The sequence below is a fragment of the Delphinus delphis genome, chromosome 4, assembly GCF_949987515.2.
Source record: "Delphinus delphis chromosome 4, mDelDel1.2, whole genome shotgun sequence".
NCBI classification, from domain to species: Eukaryota; Metazoa; Chordata; class Mammalia; order Artiodactyla; family Delphinidae; genus Delphinus; species Delphinus delphis.
The window spans coordinates 83,854,488-83,877,383 of record NC_082686.1 but is presented as its reverse complement, the minus strand read 5'-3'; the positions used below and the strand labels follow the sequence as shown (position 1 = coordinate 83,877,383).

General features: G+C 41.2%; 2 protein-coding genes across 2 annotated transcripts in view; one reads left to right on the top strand and one right to left on the bottom strand.

Annotated features, from left to right (window-relative positions):
• The window catches only part of MCF2L2 (MCF.2 cell line derived transforming sequence-like 2), a 221,633-nt gene that overhangs the window by 83,247 nt on the left and 115,490 nt on the right, over positions 1-22,896 (bottom strand). The window contains exons 13-15 of the mRNA XM_060011057.1: positions 19,070-19,247; positions 14,356-14,447; positions 772-857 (exon numbers count right to left, since the gene is read on the bottom strand). Of these exons, the coding sequence (XP_059867040.1) occupies positions 772-857; positions 14,356-14,447; positions 19,070-19,247 (356 nt within the window). The remainder of the gene's footprint in view (positions 1-771; positions 858-14,355; positions 14,448-19,069; positions 19,248-22,896) is intronic.
• The window catches only part of B3GNT5 (UDP-GlcNAc:betaGal beta-1,3-N-acetylglucosaminyltransferase 5), a 62,419-nt gene that overhangs the window by 20,160 nt on the left and 19,363 nt on the right, over positions 1-22,896 (top strand). The window lies entirely within an intron of this gene.

Sequence of the window (22,896 nt, the reverse complement as noted above, 5' to 3'; positions counted from 1 at the left end):
TTCAACCAGTAAGAGCCCACATGTTTCCTTGAGTACACCTTAAAGTGAAAGACTAGGAAGTAATCTAATTAAACTAATACTGGCTTTAATCAAGGGGCAAATTCCTAAAGGTGTTTGTTCATTCATTCTACAGGCATTTTTTTGGAGGCCTGCTAAGGGCTAAACATGATAGACCCTTGGGATAAAAGCAGCTCATAAATGAATAAGTCAAATGGTGTGGGTAAAACAATGTGACAAAGGCTAGAATAGAAGTAATGATGGGGATTCTGAGTACAAGGAAAATTTTTTAAAAAATGAATTTCCTCTCATGCTTTTGGTCTTAACTGCCATAATTTAGGCTTTCTGATCTGCAGAGCATTCACATGCATGCAAACACCTTGCTGTAGGCCAAAAATAGCATTACATTTGTATAAACTGTGTTTATGGGGAACCTATATCCTTTAAATGCTTTAAAACCAATAATTCAATCAATATTAGCAATAGTTTTTCATTTAGTATTTTCTTGATAATACACTGTTTTTAAAAACTGAGTATCTTGGGAAGCCTGGTTTATGAGATGCCATTTTCAGCTCTTGCTTGTTGCTTTTATGAGATTCATGAGTTTTGTTCTCCGGTACACAATGAAGGTTAGTATAAAGAATAAATATGTGATTTTATCTAGGAAAGGTAAGTGATGAGATTTAAAACAGAGCATACCCTACCCTCTTCCCCCATTACCCCCACCCCTCTAAAGGGTTAAAATGACTTCTACAAAGAGATGTGCAATCTTACCTGCTGGGGGAGAGATTTTTGGAACTGTCAAGCTGCTCTGGCTCAGGGTTCTCCCCATCATGACTGCTTTCAAGTATTTCTTCATTCTGAAGTGAAAGAAATTTTGGTAAGATCATCTATTTGTTTGGGGGAGGAGGGCTCTTACCTATATTTTTCTATTCCTAAATGTCTTTGTTTTGCTGTTGTTTTTAATTTTCTAGATAAGTAACATATTCAGTTTCTCATCTTTCTCTTTCTTTCCTGGGTTATCCCCAACCACTCTGGATCTTTTACAGTTTCCCCTTGAGGCTTCCTTCAGGAACATCAAAAACTCATTCACAAAAGCAGGTATCCTTTTTCCTTAAATGAAGGGACTATTAACATTGTATTCTTCCCCCTTCCCTGCTGATTCACAAAAATGATTCAGAGTTTGCTACAAGGGACAGCAGAGGGATCATTTGATTCAATGGGTTTTTTTTTTGTTTTTTGGGGTTTTTTTTTTTTCTGGGTAAGAAATCAATGTCTGGAGAAGTTGTGGCCTGCCCAAACCCAGAGAGAGAGCTAGACAGACGGGAGATAAGTCCAGGGTCCACTTTCCCAGGCTGGTAATCACAAGTCCGTTGAATCACACTGCCTTCTTAGGCCAGTGCACAGTGGTCACCAGTGCTGGCTTAAAGCCAGCTGGTGGTCGGAAGCCCTGCTCCACTGTGTGCCACCGCTGAGACCTTGGGTGTGTGTGTGTGTGTGGGAAATCCGGGAGGGGCCAAAAGGAGGGAGGAGACGCCAGCCCTACTCTGTCCTGCCAACCTCCCAGAAACCCTCATGCTGGGACCCATCTTGGCTGAGAGATGCATGTGCCACCAGGAAAGACCCTGAGTCAGACCAAATATGGGCCAAGCAAGATGACTGGCCAGAGACAACCTGGAAAGCTAACCCCATTACCATAAAACCTAAGACTGCAAGCCGTGTGGCAGAGCAGTTCTCCTGGGTTCCCTTACCCTACTGCTCTCCGCCCAGGTGCCCTTTCCCAATAAAGTCTTTTTTTTTTTTTTAAACATCTTTATTGGAGTATAATTGCTTTACAATGGTGTGTTAGTTTCTGCTGTATAACAAAGTGAATCAGCTATACATATACATATATCCCCATATCTCCTCCCTCTTGTGTCTCCCTCCCACCCTCCCCATCCCACCCCTCTAGGTGGTCACAAAGCACCGAGCTGATCTCCCTGTGCTATGTAGCTGCTTCCCACTAGCTATCTATTTTACATTTGGTAGTGTATATATGTCCATACTAATAAAGTCTTTTGCTTGTCAGTTAAGTGTGTCTCCTTGGATAATTCATTTCCGAGTGTTAGACAACAGCCCACTCTCGGGCCCTGGAAGGGGACCCCCTTCTGTAACAGCATTATCTGCCGCATAGCGTTGCAGATCTTTTTCAGAACACTGGGCGGACTTCCCTGGCAGTCCAGTGGTTAAGACTCTGTGCTTCCAATGCAGGGGGCGCGGGTTCGATCCCTGGTCGGGGAACTAAGATCCAACATGCCAGACAACGTGGCAAAAAATTAAAAAAAAAAAAAAAAAAGAATAACACTAAGCATTTAATTCTCAAAAAGAGACAAGACTCCCACTCAATTTACTTTCCAGAAAATATAATTTTAACCAGGAAGTGAATTTGTATATCATATTGATAGCAATGGGAGTATTATAAGGGTATTAACCAATAATGAACAAGTAGATAATTAGCCAGCATTTGAACTCTTCCTGCCTGCTAGGTTCTGTTTAAATGAGTTATTTTACATTCTCACAAAAGGGAGTATAGATTTAGAAAGGGCCCTCTTGCAAAAGTATTATTAAGGGAAATTTAATGAATAAACATAAAGATTCCTTGTAGATTAGAGCTAAAAGTTGGACGACGAGCTTTTCCCAGATTCAGATGAACAGATAGGAAGAACCTTGCAAAACAGGTGAGAGTTACAGGCTGCTCAGTTAGTTGTAGACACTGCAAGAGAGTCCTCTCCCTGGATTAACAGAGAGCAGTCAAGGTAAGGCTGTTTTATTATCCACAATGCAGACCACAGAGACAGCAATTTAAAAGTGTTCAGTGTATGAAAGAAAACCATGGATTTTCTGTCTTTTCATAGATGTCTTCCCAAATCTGGTATCATATCCACAAAGCTGGCTAACAAATAAAGGAGGATTTGGGGTACTAGTTTGTTAATTTAGCTCTAAAATACACGAGCAATCTTACATTCAGGTTCATATTTTTTCTTTTAAAATAGGATATCATTTCAATAAGAATCTAAATTTCTAGTTCCCTCTCTTAACTATATTTGACCAGAGACTACAATATATTTTTCATTTCAGTCAATATACAGAAGTAAATACCAGTCCCTGGATTCAAACCAATCTAGGTATTTTCACTACACTACCAAAGCTCTTTCTTCACATTTTCTATGTAATGTTGAACTAATTACTATAGCAGTTAATGTTATACTGCATCCCTTTCTAGTTCCTCCTCTGTGATGTTACTGTGCCAGAAACACTCACTGGACTTTGAGCTCCAGCCTTATTCATCTTTGAATCCACAACATGCAATACCGTCAGAAAGAGTAACCACCATTACTAATAAAACTCCCTCTCACTGTAAAACTTGCTTATGCTTGTGAAATGAATTGTGCTCTTTCCAACTCTACTGATCTATTGTTAGTATGGTGGATTGAAGAGGCTCTTATTTCCTGACAACCTAGTATAGTGATGGAAAAATAACACTGACTTAAGGTGCAGGTATGGGCTTTATCATTTTATGCAGAATGATAACGTCCCTCTAATTTATAGACTTTGTCATGCATGAGATGACCTCATGGGCTTGCTGAAATGCTTAGGCATGGACTTGGTAATGTCAACCCATATTCTTGTGGCCACATGTCAGACAGTTGGTGTCAGGGTGGAGGGAGAGTCCTCTGTCAATCAAGTTTGATGGAATACAACACCCATGGTTTTGAGAATGTATGGGAAGGATCCACAGCAGATCTGGGGACTGTTTTAATAAGAGCCGGCAGTTAACTGCACTGTATACCAGTGTTTTGCTGAGGTTTAGATGGATTAGTTCTGGTGCAGTGGCTTTAAAAACTGACCACAACCCACAGGAAAAACGTTTACATAATAATACTTATACACATATACTGTGATTTATAATATGAAATATATATTTGGTCTTCATGCTGTTTCTGGCACAGAGCTCCTAAAACCCTTTAAATTTCTTGTGATAGAGTGTCTTGATATTTATAACAAACCCCTTTCAACCACACTTGAGTTTATGTTAATGAGGTAACTATTAGGAAGCACCTACAGCCAGCCAGTGTCTCAGAAGCACAGGTGACAACGTGGGTTTGCAGATGGTCTCTGAAGGGGCATGGGAGCAGTCTTATAAGGCTGAGCCCTCAATGTTTGGCATCTGATGCCATCTCCAAGTAGACAGTACAGAATTAATTGTTTGTTGGTGTTGGGGAAAAAATATACAGCAGATGTACGTATAACTGAAAAATGTTTGTGTGATTTTGTGATGGGATACATTCTGTTTTTAAATTCTATCCCATTCCCTTCTGTTTATTTATTTTTTTAAAACGCTGGTGAACCCACCAAACTGAGTTCACTATCACCATTGTGACCTGTAATTTGAAAACCTCTTAAAGAGTGAAAAGAATGCAAACTGAGGTGTGACAGGTAAATCTGGGTGGGAATCCCTGGCTTCTTTTTTTTGTGTGTGGTACGCGGGCCTCTCACTGTTGTGGCCTCTCCCGTTGCGGAGCACAGGCTCCGGACGCGCAGGCTCAGCGGCCATGGCTCATGGGCCCAGCCGCTCCGCGCGGCATATGGGATCCTCCCGGACCAGGGCACGAACCCGTGTCCCCTGCATCGGCAGGCGGACTCTCAACCACTGCACCACCAGGGAAGCCCCCTGGCTTACTTTTAAAGAAGTGGCCTTGGGTAGCACCTTAGTTCTCTGTCAGTAAAATAGGGGTATTACATCTACATCAGAAGGTTTTTGTGGTAATTAGAGATGATGTATTAAAATGCTTAGCACAAAGAAAAGAATAAATGACATTTATGGTTGGCTCTTTAATATCTACTGTGTGGGGATTAAAATAGGTAATTATGGAAAGCACTCAACATGCTGACCTTCAGTAATTGCTGGATAGTTGCTACTGGACCCCATATTTCTCACTAGCTGGGAGATGTTGGCTGTCACTTAATCTCCCTGGGCAACCATTTCCTTCTGTGTAAAATGAGGGAGATGTTTCATTTGGCTATGAAACATTTCTCTGCTTATAATATAAAATGCCAACATAAGTGCTATTGCTTCCAATTTTGAGATGAAAGCTCAATTGTAGCCAGAGTACTTTTGGGAAAATTTTAAATTAAGCTTCTGAAAGTTCTAGGAGGAAGAGAGCATATTCAAATAAATGCCTGCTTTTTTCAAATATTGGTCCTTTGATTCAAATAATGGACCGAGAAAACTGACCGCAGACCAACCCACCGATTGCTGCTTTATTTCTTTGTTAGGGTTTCCTTATGAGCCTCAGTGAATTGTACAGTAAGGTGATTCTAAAGCAGAGCACTAAGTTTCTTGTGAAATCATATCCTGTTTCCCTTCAGTCACCCTGACTTGGGGATGCCCCAGGGCACCAAAGAAGGGATTTTCTCAGTCAACTGCTTTAAAAGGGAACCAACCCATAAACTACTCTGTTGGGAGGCCAATCAGGTGGGAGACTCCCTCCTCCTGTACGTTCCTTTTATTCTGAAGAAAAAGGGTGGCAGTGAAGGCAGGCATGAAGAGTGATCATTGAAAGAAGCGTTTAAGGTTATTAACTCTTTTCTGGGATTGCAAATTAATTATGAAAACCTGAGAAGGTAAAAGAGGTATGACAAGTAAGAATCACTAAATAATTACCAAATGGCACAGCTTAGAGGAGGAGAGCAGGAAGGAAAGGAAGCCTCTCCAAAGGGCAGTCACCTCCAGCCTCAGTCTAGGGTGGCCTTAGAGACACTCTGTTTCCCAGAGTGAAAAACATCAACCTTGGGAAAGAGTAGCCTCCCCTCTCCATTGCTGGTACTGCCGGGAAAGGGGAAACCCCCCCCCCCCGATTTTTGAGGTTCAGTGGGTTCTGATGTGGAGAATAGGAAGGACTTCTGAAGAACAGGAACCACCTTGAGAATCTATCCTTCAAGTGAATTCCTACCCGGCTGGTCTGTCCTATTTGCTCCCTCTCGTTGGCCTTTTTCCAGCACATCTTTTCGTACGCTTCACTGGCATTGCCTGAAGAAGCCACTACCTAAAGATTCCTTTAGATAATAGGGCAGTCAGTCCATTTTAAAAGATGGCAAGTGTTTGCAGGAGGGTTAAGGGGCTGTCAGTCACTCAGCCTTGCATTGCTGTGAACTAGCTCATTCAGATTTCTCCCAATTCTAGTCCAGATTAGCTGCATTGGGAGGAGACTTCCAAGAGGGAGGGAAGGGGTGGCGAGAAAAGAGGAGGGTTTTAGGACATTTTATAGACTGAAGCCCTTTGGGGGGCTTGAGGAGACAGGCGTAACTGGTCCTGAAGCTTTGTGGAAAGGGGAAACGACTAGGGAAAGATAAGGAAATGGGTCCCAGATGGAAAATTTACAAAATTTTTCCAGGGTCTCTTTTATCTAAGATCTTGAGTTTCTCAGCTAGACTTGTTAGTAATTAGTTCAGTGTTCTTACTGGTTAAATTGGCTTTTATAGGCTGGACTAATACTCTAAACATTACTTATAGTATTTGTTTATGGGGGAAATGTCTTCTTAAAAAACTGCAAACATTGCAACGTTGTTTTACCAATGATATGCAAGTCTGTATTTCTGTTAAAAATATCAGAAAGTGAGAAACATGTCACAAGATACCTTTCTCCCATTCCCAAACCAAGAAAATGGGGAGGAAATAAGTAACCCAAGGATATTGAAAAGAAGTTGTCCATACATCCTGAATTTTCTCAGACTGTTTGATTTCATGTGATTTTAACTTTAATGCATAAATGTTAACGTAACAATTTTTACATGTCTGTAAATCTTACTTAACTCATAAATAAAATCACAAATTTGAAAAATGCTTTATTAGATTTGCAAAAGTGCCCTAATCTAGTTAATTTCCAAATAACCTCAAGGCCAACTGGTTGACTCTTGCTGGTGTGGGGAGGAGTATAGCCCAGCTAACAGAAAGAGAGTGTGTAGGTTACTGTTATAGATCCATGAGACCACAAATGCTGGACTCAGCCTGCATAAGTCCTCACTTTCTACTGTTCCCCCGAGTACTCTATACTGGGCAACAAATTCATTCAATGAAGATTCCAAGATGGAAACCTTGAAGGTATTTTCAGTATCTTCTTTTCCCTCCCTATTAAATCTATCCCCTTATTTCTCTGCCTTGATCTATTGCTTCATTCATCAAATTTTCTCTGATAGTCTAGAGCATTCCAGGCACTGGGGAGAACACCTGGCCTAATGGGTATGAGCTCTGCCCATCTCCTTTTTTGCCACTGCCATTAGTAGGCTCTCAACATTGAAGTCTCACCTGGACTGTGACAACTGCTGGCAGCTGGTCAGCCTGCCTCTCTTCATCTAATTTACTCTTCATTGCTGTACCAATGTCAAACTGATAAACAAATGCCCTTGTTGGCAACAACCCTCAACGAAAGTCTTCAGCAACCTGTCTTTGGTCTACCTTCCCAGCTTTCTTGGACTATTCCCGGAATACCCTATGATCCCTTCAGACTTCTGAGGCTTTACGTCCTTCCCCATCCAGGAATGCCCTTCTCTATCTTATCCACCTTTCAAAGTTGTATTTATTCTTTAAAATTAAGTTCAGGGACTTCCCTGGCGGTCCAGTGGTAAGGAATCTGCCTTCCAGTGCAGGGGATGTGGGTTCGATCCCTGGTTGGGGAATTAAGATCCCACATGCCACGGGGCAACTAAGCCCGCATGCCACAAGTACTGAGCTCATGTGCCTCAGTGAGAGAGCCCGTGCGCCACAACTACAGAGCCCACGTGCCTTGGAGCCCGTGTGACACAACTAGAGAGAAGTCCGCGCGTGGCAATGAAGAGCCCCCGTGCCGCGACTAAGACCCAACAAAGCCAAAAAAAATAAAGAAAAATAAATAAAATTTTTTTAAAATTCTTTAAAAAATTAAGTTCAGGGCTTCCCTGGTGGCACAGTGGTTGAGAGTCCACCTGCCGATGCAGGGGACATGGGTTCGTGCCCCGGTCCAGGAAGATCCCACATGCCACGGAGCAGCTGGGCCCATGAACCATGGCCGCTGAGCCTGCACGTCTGGAGCCTGTGCTCCGCAACGGGAGAGGCCACAACAATGAGAGGCCCGTGTACCAGACAAAAAAAAAAAAAAAAAAATTAAGTTCAAATGCCACCTCCTTTGGAAAAAAACACCCCGACATACTTGCTATGAACTGTTCCCTCTTCTGCCTTCTAACACATTATATTCCTTTTACTAGAGGTAGGTCATTCCGCTTTATATTATAAATTATTGGAAATATGTTGTTTCCCCCATGAAACTTGTAAGTTTCCTGAGTTTAGGCCCCATGTTAGAATTGTTTCCCATATGTGACCCATAGCAATTGCTTTGATATATATTAAATTGAGCTGAATAAGCCACCCAAATTGGATACATCAAATATTTTAGTCATGTCCATTTTTTATTGATGAGAGAGCAAAGCCAACAGTGGTCTTACGGTTATTCTCTCTTTTTTCTCATGTAGTTCCCTCAGTGAAAAATACATTCTCATACAATAATTTAGTCACATCCTCACTCTCCTGCATTTTGGACTCTGTATTAGCCTAAGAGATCCATATCTACCTTAACGATTTCTTCTTTATCCCAATTGCCTATGAATATAGCCTCTAGGCCAATGTGACCAAAAGTGCAGTCCCTTGTACCACCTGCATTCTAGTCACCAAATGCATAAGTCAAAAAGTCATATTCTGGGACTTCCCTGGTGGCGCAGTGGTTAAGAATCTGCCTGCCAATGCAGGGGACACGGGTTTGAGCCCTGGTCCGGGAAGAGCCCACATGCTGCAGAGCAACGAAGACTGTGCGCCACAACTACTAAGCCTGTGCTCTAGAGCCAGCGAGCCACAACTACTGAAACCTGCGCGCCTAGCTCTGCAATGAGAAGCCGCTGCAAGGAGAAGCCCGCGCACCTCAACAAAGAGTAGCCCCGCTCACTGCAACTAGAGAAAGCCCGCGTGCAGCCATGGACACCAACCGCAGCCAAAAATAAATAAATAAATAAAATTTTTTAAAAAAAAGTCATATTCCTGGACCCTAACCCAGACCTCCTGAATCAGTGTCTCTCGGGGTGGAGCCTGAAAATCTGCATTATGAATAAGCTTCTCAGGGTTGTAGCACACAGGAAACCTTGAGAATCTTCATTCTAGATATTGTTCAGAGAGCTTGGCTGGGGAGATCAAGATTTGGTGGATTCTTTGAATCTCGAAGAATGACCAGACTTTAAACATCACAGAAAGTGAACAGTGAAATGTGCTTATGGTTCACATAGTTCTCTTGGTGAGAAACAGAAAAGTAAATGAAAGATTTTGGGATTCAGAAGAGTGAGAAAGCAAAAAACTAAATTTGGCCCTGAGCTCTGATCATTTGGCAAAAAGATACATATTCGAGATTAGGAGAAGCTATTTAATTTAAGACCTGAATCCAACCTTCCTTCAGCTTCTTCTCTTCTTTTACACAAAACATTCTATCTGTAAACACAGGATTAAATGGGAAACTAACATTACTAAGAATCTTCTGTATGTCAGGCATCATGCTAGGTGCTTTCCATATATTTCTCATTTAATCAGCCACCTGTGAGGTTACTTTATTTAACTCCATTTTGCAGAAGAGGAAATTTAGGGGATGAAAGGCTAAGTAAACTGCTAGTTAGGTAGATTAAGTAATCCGGTAGACAGGTTAAATTAGATAGATTAGGAAACTGCTAGATTAAGTAAACTGCTAATTTCAGATTCCAGTTGGATCATTTACTAGTTGTGTTAGACTTGGGGAAACTCACTTAGCTCCTCAGAGCCTCAACAGCATCACAGATAAAACAAAGGAGACATCACCTTCCTCACAAGTTATTGAGGACTTGAGATGAAATCAGGTACACACAGCACCCAGCACAACGTCTAGCCCTCAGTCAGTGTTAGCAACCCTTCCCTCGCCTCTCTGTTCTCTTCCTGCCTTGACTTTTTTTGTTTTAAAAAAATTTTTATGAAGGAGCCTGTTTGCTCAGAAGCATGAAAAGATCTCGCTATTTTAAACGACTTTAATAGGTGCCCAGGAACACTGTTCGTTGGTGCTCACAGCCAGTAGCTCTTCCTTTTTCCTGAGGGTTGACATGCAGGAAAAAGAAATCCTCATCAGCCTTTGGCTTCTTTCCATCTCCAAAGAGGCCGTGACGTGAGCAGCCCAGGGAAAGCAGCCCCGGTGAGTCATGCTTTCAGCTTCCAACTGGTGATGGGAAGGGCAGAAAGTAGCCACATCACTACTGCTAGGCGCCACAGGGAAGGACTCCACCATGGCTTTCCCAGACAGTGTCAGTGAGCCAAGTGCAGCCCTCACAGCTGCCAGATGGCCCCGAGAATCTCAGCCGCCTCCTCAAGTTGAGCTTGTCAAGTTCCTGCGAACTGGCACACCAAGGATTCTCCTGCCAGAGAAGAGGGAACGCCTTTTTTGGGAATGAGTTCTCTGCTGATGATAAGACCTTATCATGATTTTAGTTGCAGTAGTGAGTATCGGTGACTCCAGCAGCAATCATGAATGGTTTGGATTTATAGCTTTTTTTTTTTTTTTTCCCCTGTGAGCATTTGCTCTTGAGGGCAAGGAGGGGCATTTATCACAATGTTATGATTCACTCTCCTAGACTGGTTATGCCTTCATTTCATCTTTCAGTTCCAGGCCTAAGGCCAAAAAGGTGTCAGAATTGTCACCGAGAGTCAGATGCATGTTCTCCTACTTATCCTGGTCATCTGTCTTGGACAGTGGCCACAAAACACAAGCAGCAGTGATTGTTCTTGATGGTAATCAACCTCCTTGTTCCTCTTTTGAACCGTGCAGAGATGAATCTAAACTTTCTTTTCTAACCTACTTTTTTTCTTACTAGTTTTCTTACATATTTTGGAATGATGATTTCCCTGGTTATATTACCCACCTTGGAAAACACTAATTGCATTTACTGACCCTAAACTGACTTCTAAGTCCAGGATTTGGGGATTTGGTGCACAAATCCCCTTTCTTCCTATTCATATTTTTCACGACTGTGGATTCTGCTCACTCTTCTCATAGCCCTGGGCTTTAGAAGCAGCAGTCTGACCAGCCACTGTTTTCCAAAATGAGGAAGTGTGGCAGCCTTTGTTCCTACCCTGCTTCCTTTTCTCCCTTGACTGTTAATATATATGTTCTTGGGGGAAAAGCCCTTCATTAAATACCCAAGCAAGGCAACAGTAAGGGAAAAAGCAACACAAGCACAGAAGGATGATGGTAGCATGTACTCGTGCCTGCTTAGCAGTACCTATGCTGTTGGTGATCTGCCTAAACACAGGGGGAGAGAGCATCTTAGCAGGATGGTCTTGGAGCCTGAATTAAACAAACAGCACAGCAGAAGGAAGAAACCAGAAATCTGGTGGTCAGGGCTTTTTGAATTCTACTCAGCATTTTCCAACCCTGTTGGCCTCTGATTCTATCTCCACCCCTGCTCCTGCAGTGTCTATTTTTACAAGTATGTAACACAGGAGTAAATAATGAATGTAGCTTATGGAAACTTTTGGCCTTAAATACTTTTGAGATCTTCCCTGAGGAAAGGTGCTTTATGTTTATTGACAATATTTCCTTTTTTTCTTTTACAACAAATAAAACAATAGCACTCATTGTATTGTTTACAATTATTGAAATAATTTACTCTAATTTTAATTCTTATATAAGAAAACCTTAACATACTTACAACTCCCACGGCATCTTTATGAAGTGTGCAGGTCATAAATATGTTGTCTAAAGATAGGCAAAGTAAGTCACAGAGATAAGAAGTGAGTTCCAATCACATTGTGAGTCAATGCAATGGCATATGCGTTCAGGTGCCAAATCTGGGCTCTGGTGCACTTGACACAGCCCTCACCTTCAGAGATGACATTCTTTGAAGACCAGCATACAGAAAATGGTTGAGTGATGCTCAGTTCTGAAGGTGAATTAAATCCTTTTTATATTACTTAATGATTTCACAGACTTCATGAATGTCAAGTCAGGTGAATTTTAGTTACATTTGCCCATTTCAAAAAATGACTGATCAAGACTGGATGATACTATGAACAACTATATGCCAATTGGACAACCTGGAAGAAATGGACAAGTTCCTAGAAACACACAGCCCACCAAAACTGAGTCAAGAAGAAATAGATAATTTGAACAGACTGATCACTAAAAGTGAGATAGAATCTGTAATAAAAAACAAAACAAAACAAAACAAAAAACCTCCCTGCAAACAAAAGTTCAGGACCAGATGGCTTCACTGGGGAATTCTACCAAACATACAAAGAAGAACTAATACTGATCCTTCTCAAACTTTTCCAAAAGGCTGAAGAGGAGGGAACACTTCCAAAGTTATTCTATGAAGCCACTATTACCCTAATACCAAAACCAGACAAAAGCACTACCAAAAAAAAAAAATTACAAGACTGTATGAAATTGCAGACTGTTTCCTAACTCTGGAAGACATGGTGATGCAATAACTCCAACCATGAGGGATTCCAAAACAGCAATGACAGTGTCCTTATCTGCCCAGAATACAGAAGGATGACTGAACAAACTGACAGAAGAATGCAGCTTTCTCTCTCTAAGAAAAGTCTGCTGGGAACTAGTTCCCACATTGTTTGTGCCTCTAAGAAAAGCCTAAGACTTGCTTTCTGCCTGACTCCTTAATGGTCAGTGGAGTCTCTGTGGGGGGCCTAGATTTGGACACATTGGGAATTGATGATGGATATGAACTATTGCTGAAGTCCATTTGAGCCCATGGTCTACTGGCTTCTGTTTCAGAACCATTCAGTCAGCCAGATATTTAATTTTTTTTTTTTTTTTTTTTTTTTGCAGTACGCGGGCCTCTCACTGCTGTGGCCTCTCCTGTTGCGGAGCACAGGCTCCGGACGCGCAGGCTCAGCGGCCAGGGGTCCCGGGCCCAGCCCCTCCGCGGCATGTGGGATCCTCCCAGACTGGGGCACGAACCCGTGTCCCCTGCATCGGCAGGCAGACTCTCAACCACTGCGCCACCAGGGAAGCCCCAGATATTTAATTCTTTAGTGAGGCAGAGGAAAGGGACCACTTCTGGGGTGGCTGTGCAGCAACATATATTCACAATTCATTTTGCTTGGGTTTTTAAATACAATGTTACTTTACGATTATATAGTGCTTGGCCATTTTCAAATTTTCTCTTAATGCTCAAAACAGTTTCAGGAGGTAGCTATTGTTATTCCCATTTTTACAGATGAGAAACTGAGGTTTAGAGAGGTTATGTCACTTAAGTCTAGGTCTGCCAGATTCCAAAGCTTATGTGCTTTTTTTTTTCACTTTTATTTTGAAATAATTATATAGATTCACATGAGTTTGCAAAGAAATGTACAGGGAAGTCCCATGTACTCTCCCCCCAACCTCCTTCAATGTTAACATCTCACACAACTAGAGTATAGTATCAAAAGCATGAAAATGACTTTGGCACAATCCACAATGCTTATTTAGAGTTCACCAGCTATATATGCGCACGTGTGTGTGTGTGTGTGTGTGTGTGTGTGTGTAGCTGTATGTAATTTTGTCTTTTTTTTTTGATAAATTTATTTATTTATTTATTTTTGGCTGCATTCGGTCTTTGTTGCTGCACACAGGCTTTCTCTAGTTGCAGCGAGTGGGGGCTACTCTTCGTTGTGGTGCGTGGGCTTCTTATTGTGGTGGCTTCTCTTGTTGCAGAGCACAGGGTCTAGGTGCACGGGCTTCAGTAGTTGTGGCATGCGGGCTTCAGTAGTTGTGACTTGTGGGCTCTAGAGCACAGGCTCAGTAGTTGTGGCGCATGGGCTTAGCTGCTCCACGGCATGTGGGATCTTCCCGGACCAGGGCTCGAACCCGTGTCCCCTGCGTTGGCAGGTGGATTCTTAACCACTGCGCCACCAGGGAAGCCCTGTCATATTCTTTTTATATATAAACCATACACTGTTCTACCAATTTTAAATATGAAGTCAGATTATAGGAATGAATAAAATGACTTTTCCTTCAATAAAACAATATCTACCAACAATTATGTACATTATGACCAAAGAGCTTTTGGTTTCTATTTGCAATTAAGAAGAAAGGAAAGGGTGAAATTCTACAAACCTCATCTCTTGGGAGCACTAGTCTGTGCTATGTGCCTTTATGGGCACATCTTCTGGAGGTGATGGTAGGTATGAAATAAGGAAACACAATTTATTGGTTTATTGATAATTATGGCAGCAATCTTATATCATGTCAGAAATTTCTATCAGTAAAGGAAAGGTGATCATACCTTGACTTCAAATTTAGTCTCATCATCTTCCTTTTCCACAGAGTTTAAATCCGTCTCCACATAACATTCCTCAGATGTTTTCTGATGAGGAGCTAGAGAGACAAAGAAAACCTGCCATTAATTTGGCTTATAAATAACTCAAAGCACTTAGCCTGACTTGGACCATGTTGATGCAGTTGATTAACAAAGCTTCATTGAGCTGCTACAGTGATTTCCAAGGTAGTAGATGAAATTGGAGGTGAAGGAGAGATGCAGAAAAGAAAGAGTCCTTGATCCCAGGCATTTGATTCAAAGAGAAAAAAGTCACACTCAACACCACAGGAAACATCAAACCACAACAAATCAGTAAATGTAATGTGGTAAAAATGATAGTTTCCATCATTCCCAATTTTAAGGCCCAGCTAAAAAGTCACTTTCTTCATGAAATCTTCCTTAACTATTCCAGACTTCTTGGATTCTTTTAATGCCCTGATATTTAGCATTAATCATCTGCAATGTATAATATTGTACTTGATGTTCTTGGATTAGAAGATTCAATTCTAGGTACCACATTCTATTGAGTGTATTTTTTCCATTATACAGGTAATTAATTTGTGATTATTACAGAAAATTTGAAAAATACTAAACTCTTACCATTTAAACACACTGTGATTATATAAGGGAATGTCCATGTCTGCCCTAGGCAGAAATCGTTGCTAATCTGATGATCTAACAGTTGCATTCCCAAACTGATGCAAACGTATTTTTAGTGGACAGGATGACTGTGTGAAGAATCAGCTGAGTCTAGAGGAAATTGGGCAGCCTTGCTCTTGCTCTCTCCTCTCAATCATTCTCCCTCCCTCCTCTCCTTCCCACAGGGCTCTCAGACACCTGAGAGATACCCTTCTTCAAGCTCCATGGCCATTTGGCAGTAAGATTGGGATTTGGGTAGGAGAAGCCCTGGTTATGCTTGAAGCTTCTAACCCAGCTTTACCAGAGGGCTGCACTGGGGGTGATGGCTACAAGGCTAATAAGTAAGTGGTAACTTGAATTCTTGTCACCATCACCACCCTTGTATATGCAGTTTCTTTGGGAAACTCATGGGATACTTGTGATGAATCCAGGACAGGATATGAGCATTTCTGGGTGCTATGGCCAAAATGTCATCCAGCTAATGCCACCAATAGCACCCTGATGCTTATCTGTGGTAGACTTGTTGGAGGTTGACTGTCTTGCCTCCAGAGGCCCCTCCCAAGCCTCAAGTTCTGTGAGACAACTGGAAGCAGCTGTCTGTGGGTTTCCCATACATGTTATGTTGAAATCTGTAGTGAAGCACTGTCTGCTGCCCCAGGTTATGTGACCACTGAAGCTATTTTATAACAATGGACAATCCATTGGGCTCCTCATTCTCTACAGGATCTCTGTAACCTGAGTAATTCCAGGCATAACAATGGGAAGCTGGAAATGCATACACTAATTGGCAACACCCATGACTGAGAAGCACCTTCCCTTAACGCTAAGTACAGCGATGAAGTTAAAGGCAGGGACGTGGGAGCCATGCTGCCAGCGCTCAAGTTTTGCTCTTCCACACATGAAGCATACGTTATCAAGAGCCTTAGCCTCTTCATCTGTATATGGGGAATAATGAGAAAGCCTACAGTATGGGGTTGTTCTGAGGCCTTAATGAGTTAGTATGCACAGTGTTTAGATCGTGATAAGCACTCAGTATATTTTAGCTATTATTATAGCCACAAAAGAATTTTTTCATGTTCCTTATGTACTTCAGAGAGGTTGAATGTTGTACGCAAGACACCTGGCTACCAAGAGTCAGAGCTGAGATTCCAGCTCCCGTCTCTAAGCAGCTCTGACCATGTTCCTTACACTGTGAAATATAATAGTCTATCTTGGCACAGACTCAGTTGCTAAAAGTCAGACAAATGTATTTGAAAATCCTGTTAGCGATCAGCTAGAATCCATACTTGGTGGTTAATCTCCAAAACAAAAGTGCAGGATTGTTATACAAAATGAGCTAGTTGCCTGACCAAGGTCAACAATACCTGTTCAGACATGTCAAAGATCTGTGGATCCTAGGAGGGTCATTATCTACTATGAAATCTTGTGTTCAAAAAGCTGAGAAACAATCTATCGTTCCTGCTTTGTTTACTTGTAACAAACGTTATGTCCTTTATATAGGTATACATATAGCTGATTCACTTCATTGTACAGCAGAAACTAACACAACATCGTAAAGCAATTTTACTCAAATTAAAAAAATAATAATAATGAGGGAAGCAAAAGTCATTGAAAAGAGCATAATTTAGTTTTGGGAAAGAGCACTAGATGGGAGGTCAGGAGAACGAAGCCCTGTTTCCAAACATCCAAGAAGGATGTCTCTCTGTGTGTGAGTGTGTGTTTCTGTGGTATGTGTGCATAAGTGTGTCTGTGCATGTGTATGCATGTGTGTGGAAAAATTCAGGAAAGAAATTCACTGAACTGTTATCAACTTTTTAATTCTAAAAAGTTTAATATGTTGTAGGAGACAGGGGACTGTAAGCTGTACTAAATGGGGAGTTACCAAAAGACCCCATAATTTTCAGATAAATAAAAACTGAAAGAATTTGTTGCAGACCTGCAAAACAAGAAATGCCAAAGGGAGGTTTTCAGCCTGAAGAGACAAGACACATGATGGTAATTCAACAAGGAATAAAGAACACCAGAAATGGTGAACAGGATGGTAAAGATAAAATTATATATATATAAAATTATAAATATAAAATTACATACATAATTTTTTTTCATTTTTTCTTCCTTTCTCCCAATTTCTCTAAAAGATATATGACTGTTTAGAGCAAAAATTATAACACAATATTGGGGTATGTAACATATGTAGATGTAATATTTAGGATAATAGCACAGAGGATGATTAAAGGGCACATGGAACTATACTTTTGCAAATTTCCTGTATTTACATAAAGTGCTACAATATTAACTCAAAGTAGATTGTGAGAAATTAAGGATGCACATGGTAAGCCCTAAAAGAAACACCTGGGGAAAAAACAATGCAAAAGTTATGTATGTATGTTAAAAAGCCAGTAGAGGAATTAAAATGGAATACTAAAAAACTGGCTAACCCAAAAGAAGCCAGGAAAAGAGATCAGAAGAATAAAAAACATATGAGACAAATAGACAACAAATAACAAAATAGTAGCTCTAAATCCAACTATATCAATAATTACATAGTATGTAAAATCGACTAAACACTCCAATTAGAAAGCAGAGGTTAACATGTTTCTAAAAGGCAAGACCCAACTATAGCTGTCTACAAGAAATATACTTTAAAAATAGACAGAAATAGAAGAATGGAAAAAGTGTATCATGCAAACACCAAGCATAAGAAAGCTGGAATGGCTCTATTAATATCTGACAAAATAGACTTCAAGACAAGGACTTTTACTAAAGATAAGAAGGGAAGGAGAGATATTTCCTAATTATAAAAGGGCCAGTGTATGTAGAAGACATAATAATTATGAATATGTGCTTAATAAAATACATGAGGCAACAAATGACACATATATCATACCCAAGAGTGTTTACCCAGGAATGCATGATTGTTTTAACATTTAAAAAGAAATAATTGTAATCCACCATATAAACCAATAAAGGAGAAAAAAATATGATCATCACAATATATGCACCAAATAGAGCATCTGAAAAATTCAATAATCATTCCTGATAAAACTAGCAAACTGGAATAGAAGGGAACTTCCTCAATCTTATAAAAGGCATCTGTGAAAAACTTACAGCTAATATCGTACTTCAAGGTGAAAAATAAACTTTTTCCCTGAATATTGGGAAATGACATGGATGTCTGCTCTTACCACTTCTATTCAACATTGTACTAGAGTCCCAGCCATCAATCATCATAAGGCAAGGGGAAAAAAAGCATAAAGATTGAAACAGAAGTAAAACTTTCCTTATTCACAGATGATATGATTATATTTCTATACAGAAATATATTCCTATTGATAGTTATATATGGTAAGTTCAATTCATTATAGGGCTTTTTAAAAACATGAAATGCCTAAGATCTTTACACTCAAAACTACTATATTGTTGAGGGAAATTAAAGAAGACCTAAATAAGTGGAATGTTATAACGTTCATGAATTGGAAGACTCAACATTGCTGAGATAAATTGATCTATATATTCATTCAGTGATCTATATATTCATCCCAGCAGAAACTGATAGGTGACTGTAAAATTTATATGGAAATGAAAAGGACCTAAAATAGCCAAAACAATCTTGAAAAAGTACAAAGTTGGAAGATTTACACTACCTGATCTCAAGGCTTACTAGTAAGCTATAGTAATCAAGACCACGTAGGATTGGTGTAAGGACTCATCTTTTTTTTCCTTTTTTTTTCAAAGAACCAATTTTACCCCTCCATTGCTAGTAGAATCTTATGGGCCTTTTAAAGGTCCTTAATGGAGTTTATTTTATGCTAGTGTTATTTGTGCATTTATATTATTCTTCTACTAGACTGTGAGCTTTTCCTGGCATACAGGCACTCAGTTTTACCTAAATTTGTAAGTCTTCAATGCCTGTACTATTCCACATCTTAAATAATATCTGTCAAAACAGTAACCATTATGCATCTTAAGCAACAATAATCTAAACCCTCATGGGCATCGATGAAACATAAAGCCACAAAACTTCTTTCCCCCAGTAACCTACCCAAGGTGGAGGGCTGGCGGATTTTTGGTGACACCCATTTTGGGGAGAACTCAGGACGCGGGGCCACAGGTTGCACTGGGCGAGTCTGTCTGGCTGCCAGTTTCATCAGACTCATTTGCCTCTTGTGAAATATTTCCTGCACATCACCCAGCTTCTGCAGGACTTTCTGGGCTTTGGCCTGTGGGAACAAAAGCAGTTCATGAGCCGGTCACTCTGCACTGAGCCTGAGGACATAAGGCATTCCCTTTCTCCCATCTTCCCCTCTTCCCTGCCTCCCTATTTCCTCCCTCAGGTGACCCTTCTCTGGGCATCTATATGCAGGTCATTGCACATCTCGCCTCATACAGAATTGTGCTTCTAAGAGTCTGTACCTCCCACTTGATTGGCAGGAGTTGTATCTTTTTCACCATTCTATCTCCAATGCCTGAAACACTGCCTAGCACCCAGTAGTGCTCAGTAAATATATGCTGAGTGGGTAAATGTTCACTAAGCCATATCCATTCACGGTAGAAAAGGATGCCACAGGCCATGAATGAACGGCATTAGACCAACTTATAAAACAGGAGGATTTCAAAATAAGAAATGTACGCTGAATAAAGGCCCTGATAGAGAAAAGACTGTAAGTATTCTGGGGGGAAAAGGTGGTTAAATTCTGAAGCAGGATCAAGGGAAACACAAAGATCTGTAATGAAAAGGATACACATTTAAATTTTAATCTGTGAGACCCCTTCTTTATATATAAGTAGGAAAGAAAGAAACTGAAGAAATACCAGGGGAAAGATGAAACTCAAACATGTTCTCATAACTGACTATATGCCCTAAGGCAGAGAGAGGTTCAGGAGAACAAGAAACAAGACCCATTTCACCTGAGTTTCCCCAAGGCCTGAATTCAGTTGAATATGTTTCTTCCAGTAGGACGTCCCTCTAGCTCTGGTGGGTCAAGCTGAACCACCATAATCCACGCAGGGTGGTCTGAGGATGCCGAACTCCAAAAGTACAGGCTCAGCACACACCGAGGGAGGTTGCCACAGTTTGCAACTGGAAAATGTAAGGTCTTTTCTATGCTGGGCCATCTTCTGACGAAAGGGCAAAGATTCCTAGGACTGGAGTGTTGACTATGCAACAACTGTTCCCTTATAGCCTAAGGCCCTGCTGAGGCTGACCTCTGCACCAAAATCTGGGGCTGGTCTCACTCTTTGGAGAGTCTGAGTGCAGACCTGCACTGTCCATACAGTATCCACTGGCCACATGTGGCTACTGAGCACCTGGAATGCGGCGAGTCTGAATTGAGCTGCTCTGTCAGTTTAAATACATGCTGGATTTTGAAGACTTATTTGAAAAACAAACATAAAATATCTCGTTAAAATACAATTAATTGTACAATAGTGATTGTATGTTGAAATAATATTTTGCACAAAGGTTAAAGAAAACATTATTAAAAACTGATTTCACTTGTTTCTTACTTTTTAAAATGCGGCTACTAGAAAATGTTAAATTACATGTGTGGTTTGCATTACTTTTTTTAAAATTCATTAATTACTTTATTTATTTTTGGCTGCGCTGCGTCTTCGTTGCTGCACACAGGCTTTCTCTAGTTGTGGCGAGTGGGGGCTACTCTTCGTTGGCGGTGCGTGGGCTTCTCATTGAGGTGGCTTCTCTTGTGGTGGAGCATGGGCTCTAGGAGCGCAGGCTTCAGTAGTTGTGGCACGCAGGCTCAGTAGTTGAGGCTCGTGGGCTCTAAAGCACAGGCTCAGTAGTTGTGGCGCATGGGCTTAGTTGCTCCACGGCATGTGGGATCTTCCCGGACCAGGGCTCGAACCCGTGTCCCCTGCATTGGCAGGCGGATTCTTAACCACTGCGCCACCAGGGAAGTCCTCCATTATATTTCTATTGCAAAGTGTTTATCTAGACCAGGGGTTGGCAATTTTTCTGTAAAGGATCAAATAGTAAATATTTCAGGCTTTGCAGACCATCTGGTCTCTGTCGAATCTGCCGAACTTGGCTGTCTTAGCATAAAAGCAGTCGTAGATGATCGATAATACATAAATGAAAGAGAGCGGCTGTGTTCTGATAAAACTTGGTTTACAGAAATAGGTAGCAAGCAGTTTTGGCCTATGGGCTGTAGTTTGCTGACCCCTACTCAGAGTCTGTGTCTAAAAGGTCACTTCAGAGAATGTGCCTCTGGCCTCAGGAAGCTCAGTTGTGCCGTGGACTAAAGGTTCTGATTACACAGCTATGAGTCCAAGTCCCAAAAAAAGCCAAATTCCCTTATGTCAGGGTGATGTATTTCTGGGGGGATGGTTATAAGACACTACTACTCTGCCCTTCTGGTCCAGTGATGAGCTTAAGGAAACTGAGACATGGGTGTTAATTGCTGCTCAAAGATCAAGAAATCTGACTCAGTGAATGATTGTCAAATTGGTGTTGTGTGGGGGACAGCCCTGGTGTGAGGTCAGTGTCACATGCTAGAGCCCAGTGACTCGCCACTCGGGCTACACAGGACTTGGATCACCTTTGCCCTTTTGCAGCTTTCTCTTGAGACCCCAGGGTGAACTCTGGAAATAATGAGGCAGTCAGAAGAGACCCTAAATTCCTAAACTCAGATGAGGGGGAGGTAGTGCAAGATTAACCATTGCATTCCCCTCTTTCCTCTTTTTACTTGTAAATCCATTCTCCATAACACAATCAGAATTATCTTCAAAAATTAAATATGATCATATAACTTCCCTGTTTAAAAGCCCTGCAGGGGCTCTCCGCTGCATCTGGATAAAGTCCAGACTCCTCATTCGGGAGCTCTGAGCTCTTCAGGACTTGACCCTGGTCTCCCTCCAGTCTCCCACCCGCCAGTACCCACCCTTCACACTCCAGCCTCCAGCTGCGCCAGTTTCCCTAATACTCGTTTCCAGCCTTTCTGCCTTTGCACCTCTGTTCCTTCTGCTGAGGTCCCCTCCTTCCACTTTGTGTTCCCTGAAAACCCCTACCTAGTCTTCCAGACCAAATTTAGGCATCCTCTCCTATGAACACCCTGGCCTCCCCCGGCTGAGCTGACCAATGCCTCCTCTATGTGCCTCACACTCCCTTCCATTCTATCTGCTCTTGGACTAAGGAGCGTTTAGTGGGGACATGTTTGTCTTCCACCAAACTGCCAGCACTTTGATTCAGGGAGTGTGACTTTCATTGTTGATTCCCAGAATAAAGGGCAAACTGGGTACCCAATGAATATTTGAAGAATCAAATTTTGCTGTTTGCTACTGAGATTGTTTAATTCCCTGGACTGGGCGGTGAAAGTGAATGAGGGAGAAAAATCAAAACAGCAGCACTAAGAGGATAGCACAATAGCAATATATTAGGAAAAAACACTTTGAAGAGCCTCAGACAGAGACAGGGTGGCTGCTATAAGGACAACAGTTTAACTGCTGATGTCGTTTTGATCATCACTGTGTCTTAAGTGTAACAGACTCAATCTTTTAGACATAGAGTACCTGTTCTTGAGATATAAATTTTATTTTTTAGAATAGTTTTAGATTTACAGAAAAATTGCAAAATAGTACAGAGAGTTCCCATATACACCACACTCAATTTCCCCTATGATTAACATCTTATGTTAGTATGGTACATTTGTTACAATTAATGAACCAATACTGATACATTATTTTTATTATTAAAATAAATTATTATTAAATAAAATCTATGCTTAGATTTTCTTAGTTTTTTTTTTTTGTTTGTTTGTTTTTTTGGTATGTGGGCCTCTCACTGCTGTGGCCTCTCCCGTTGCGGAGCACAGGCTCCGGATGCGCAGGCTCAGTGGCCATGGCTCATGGGCCCAG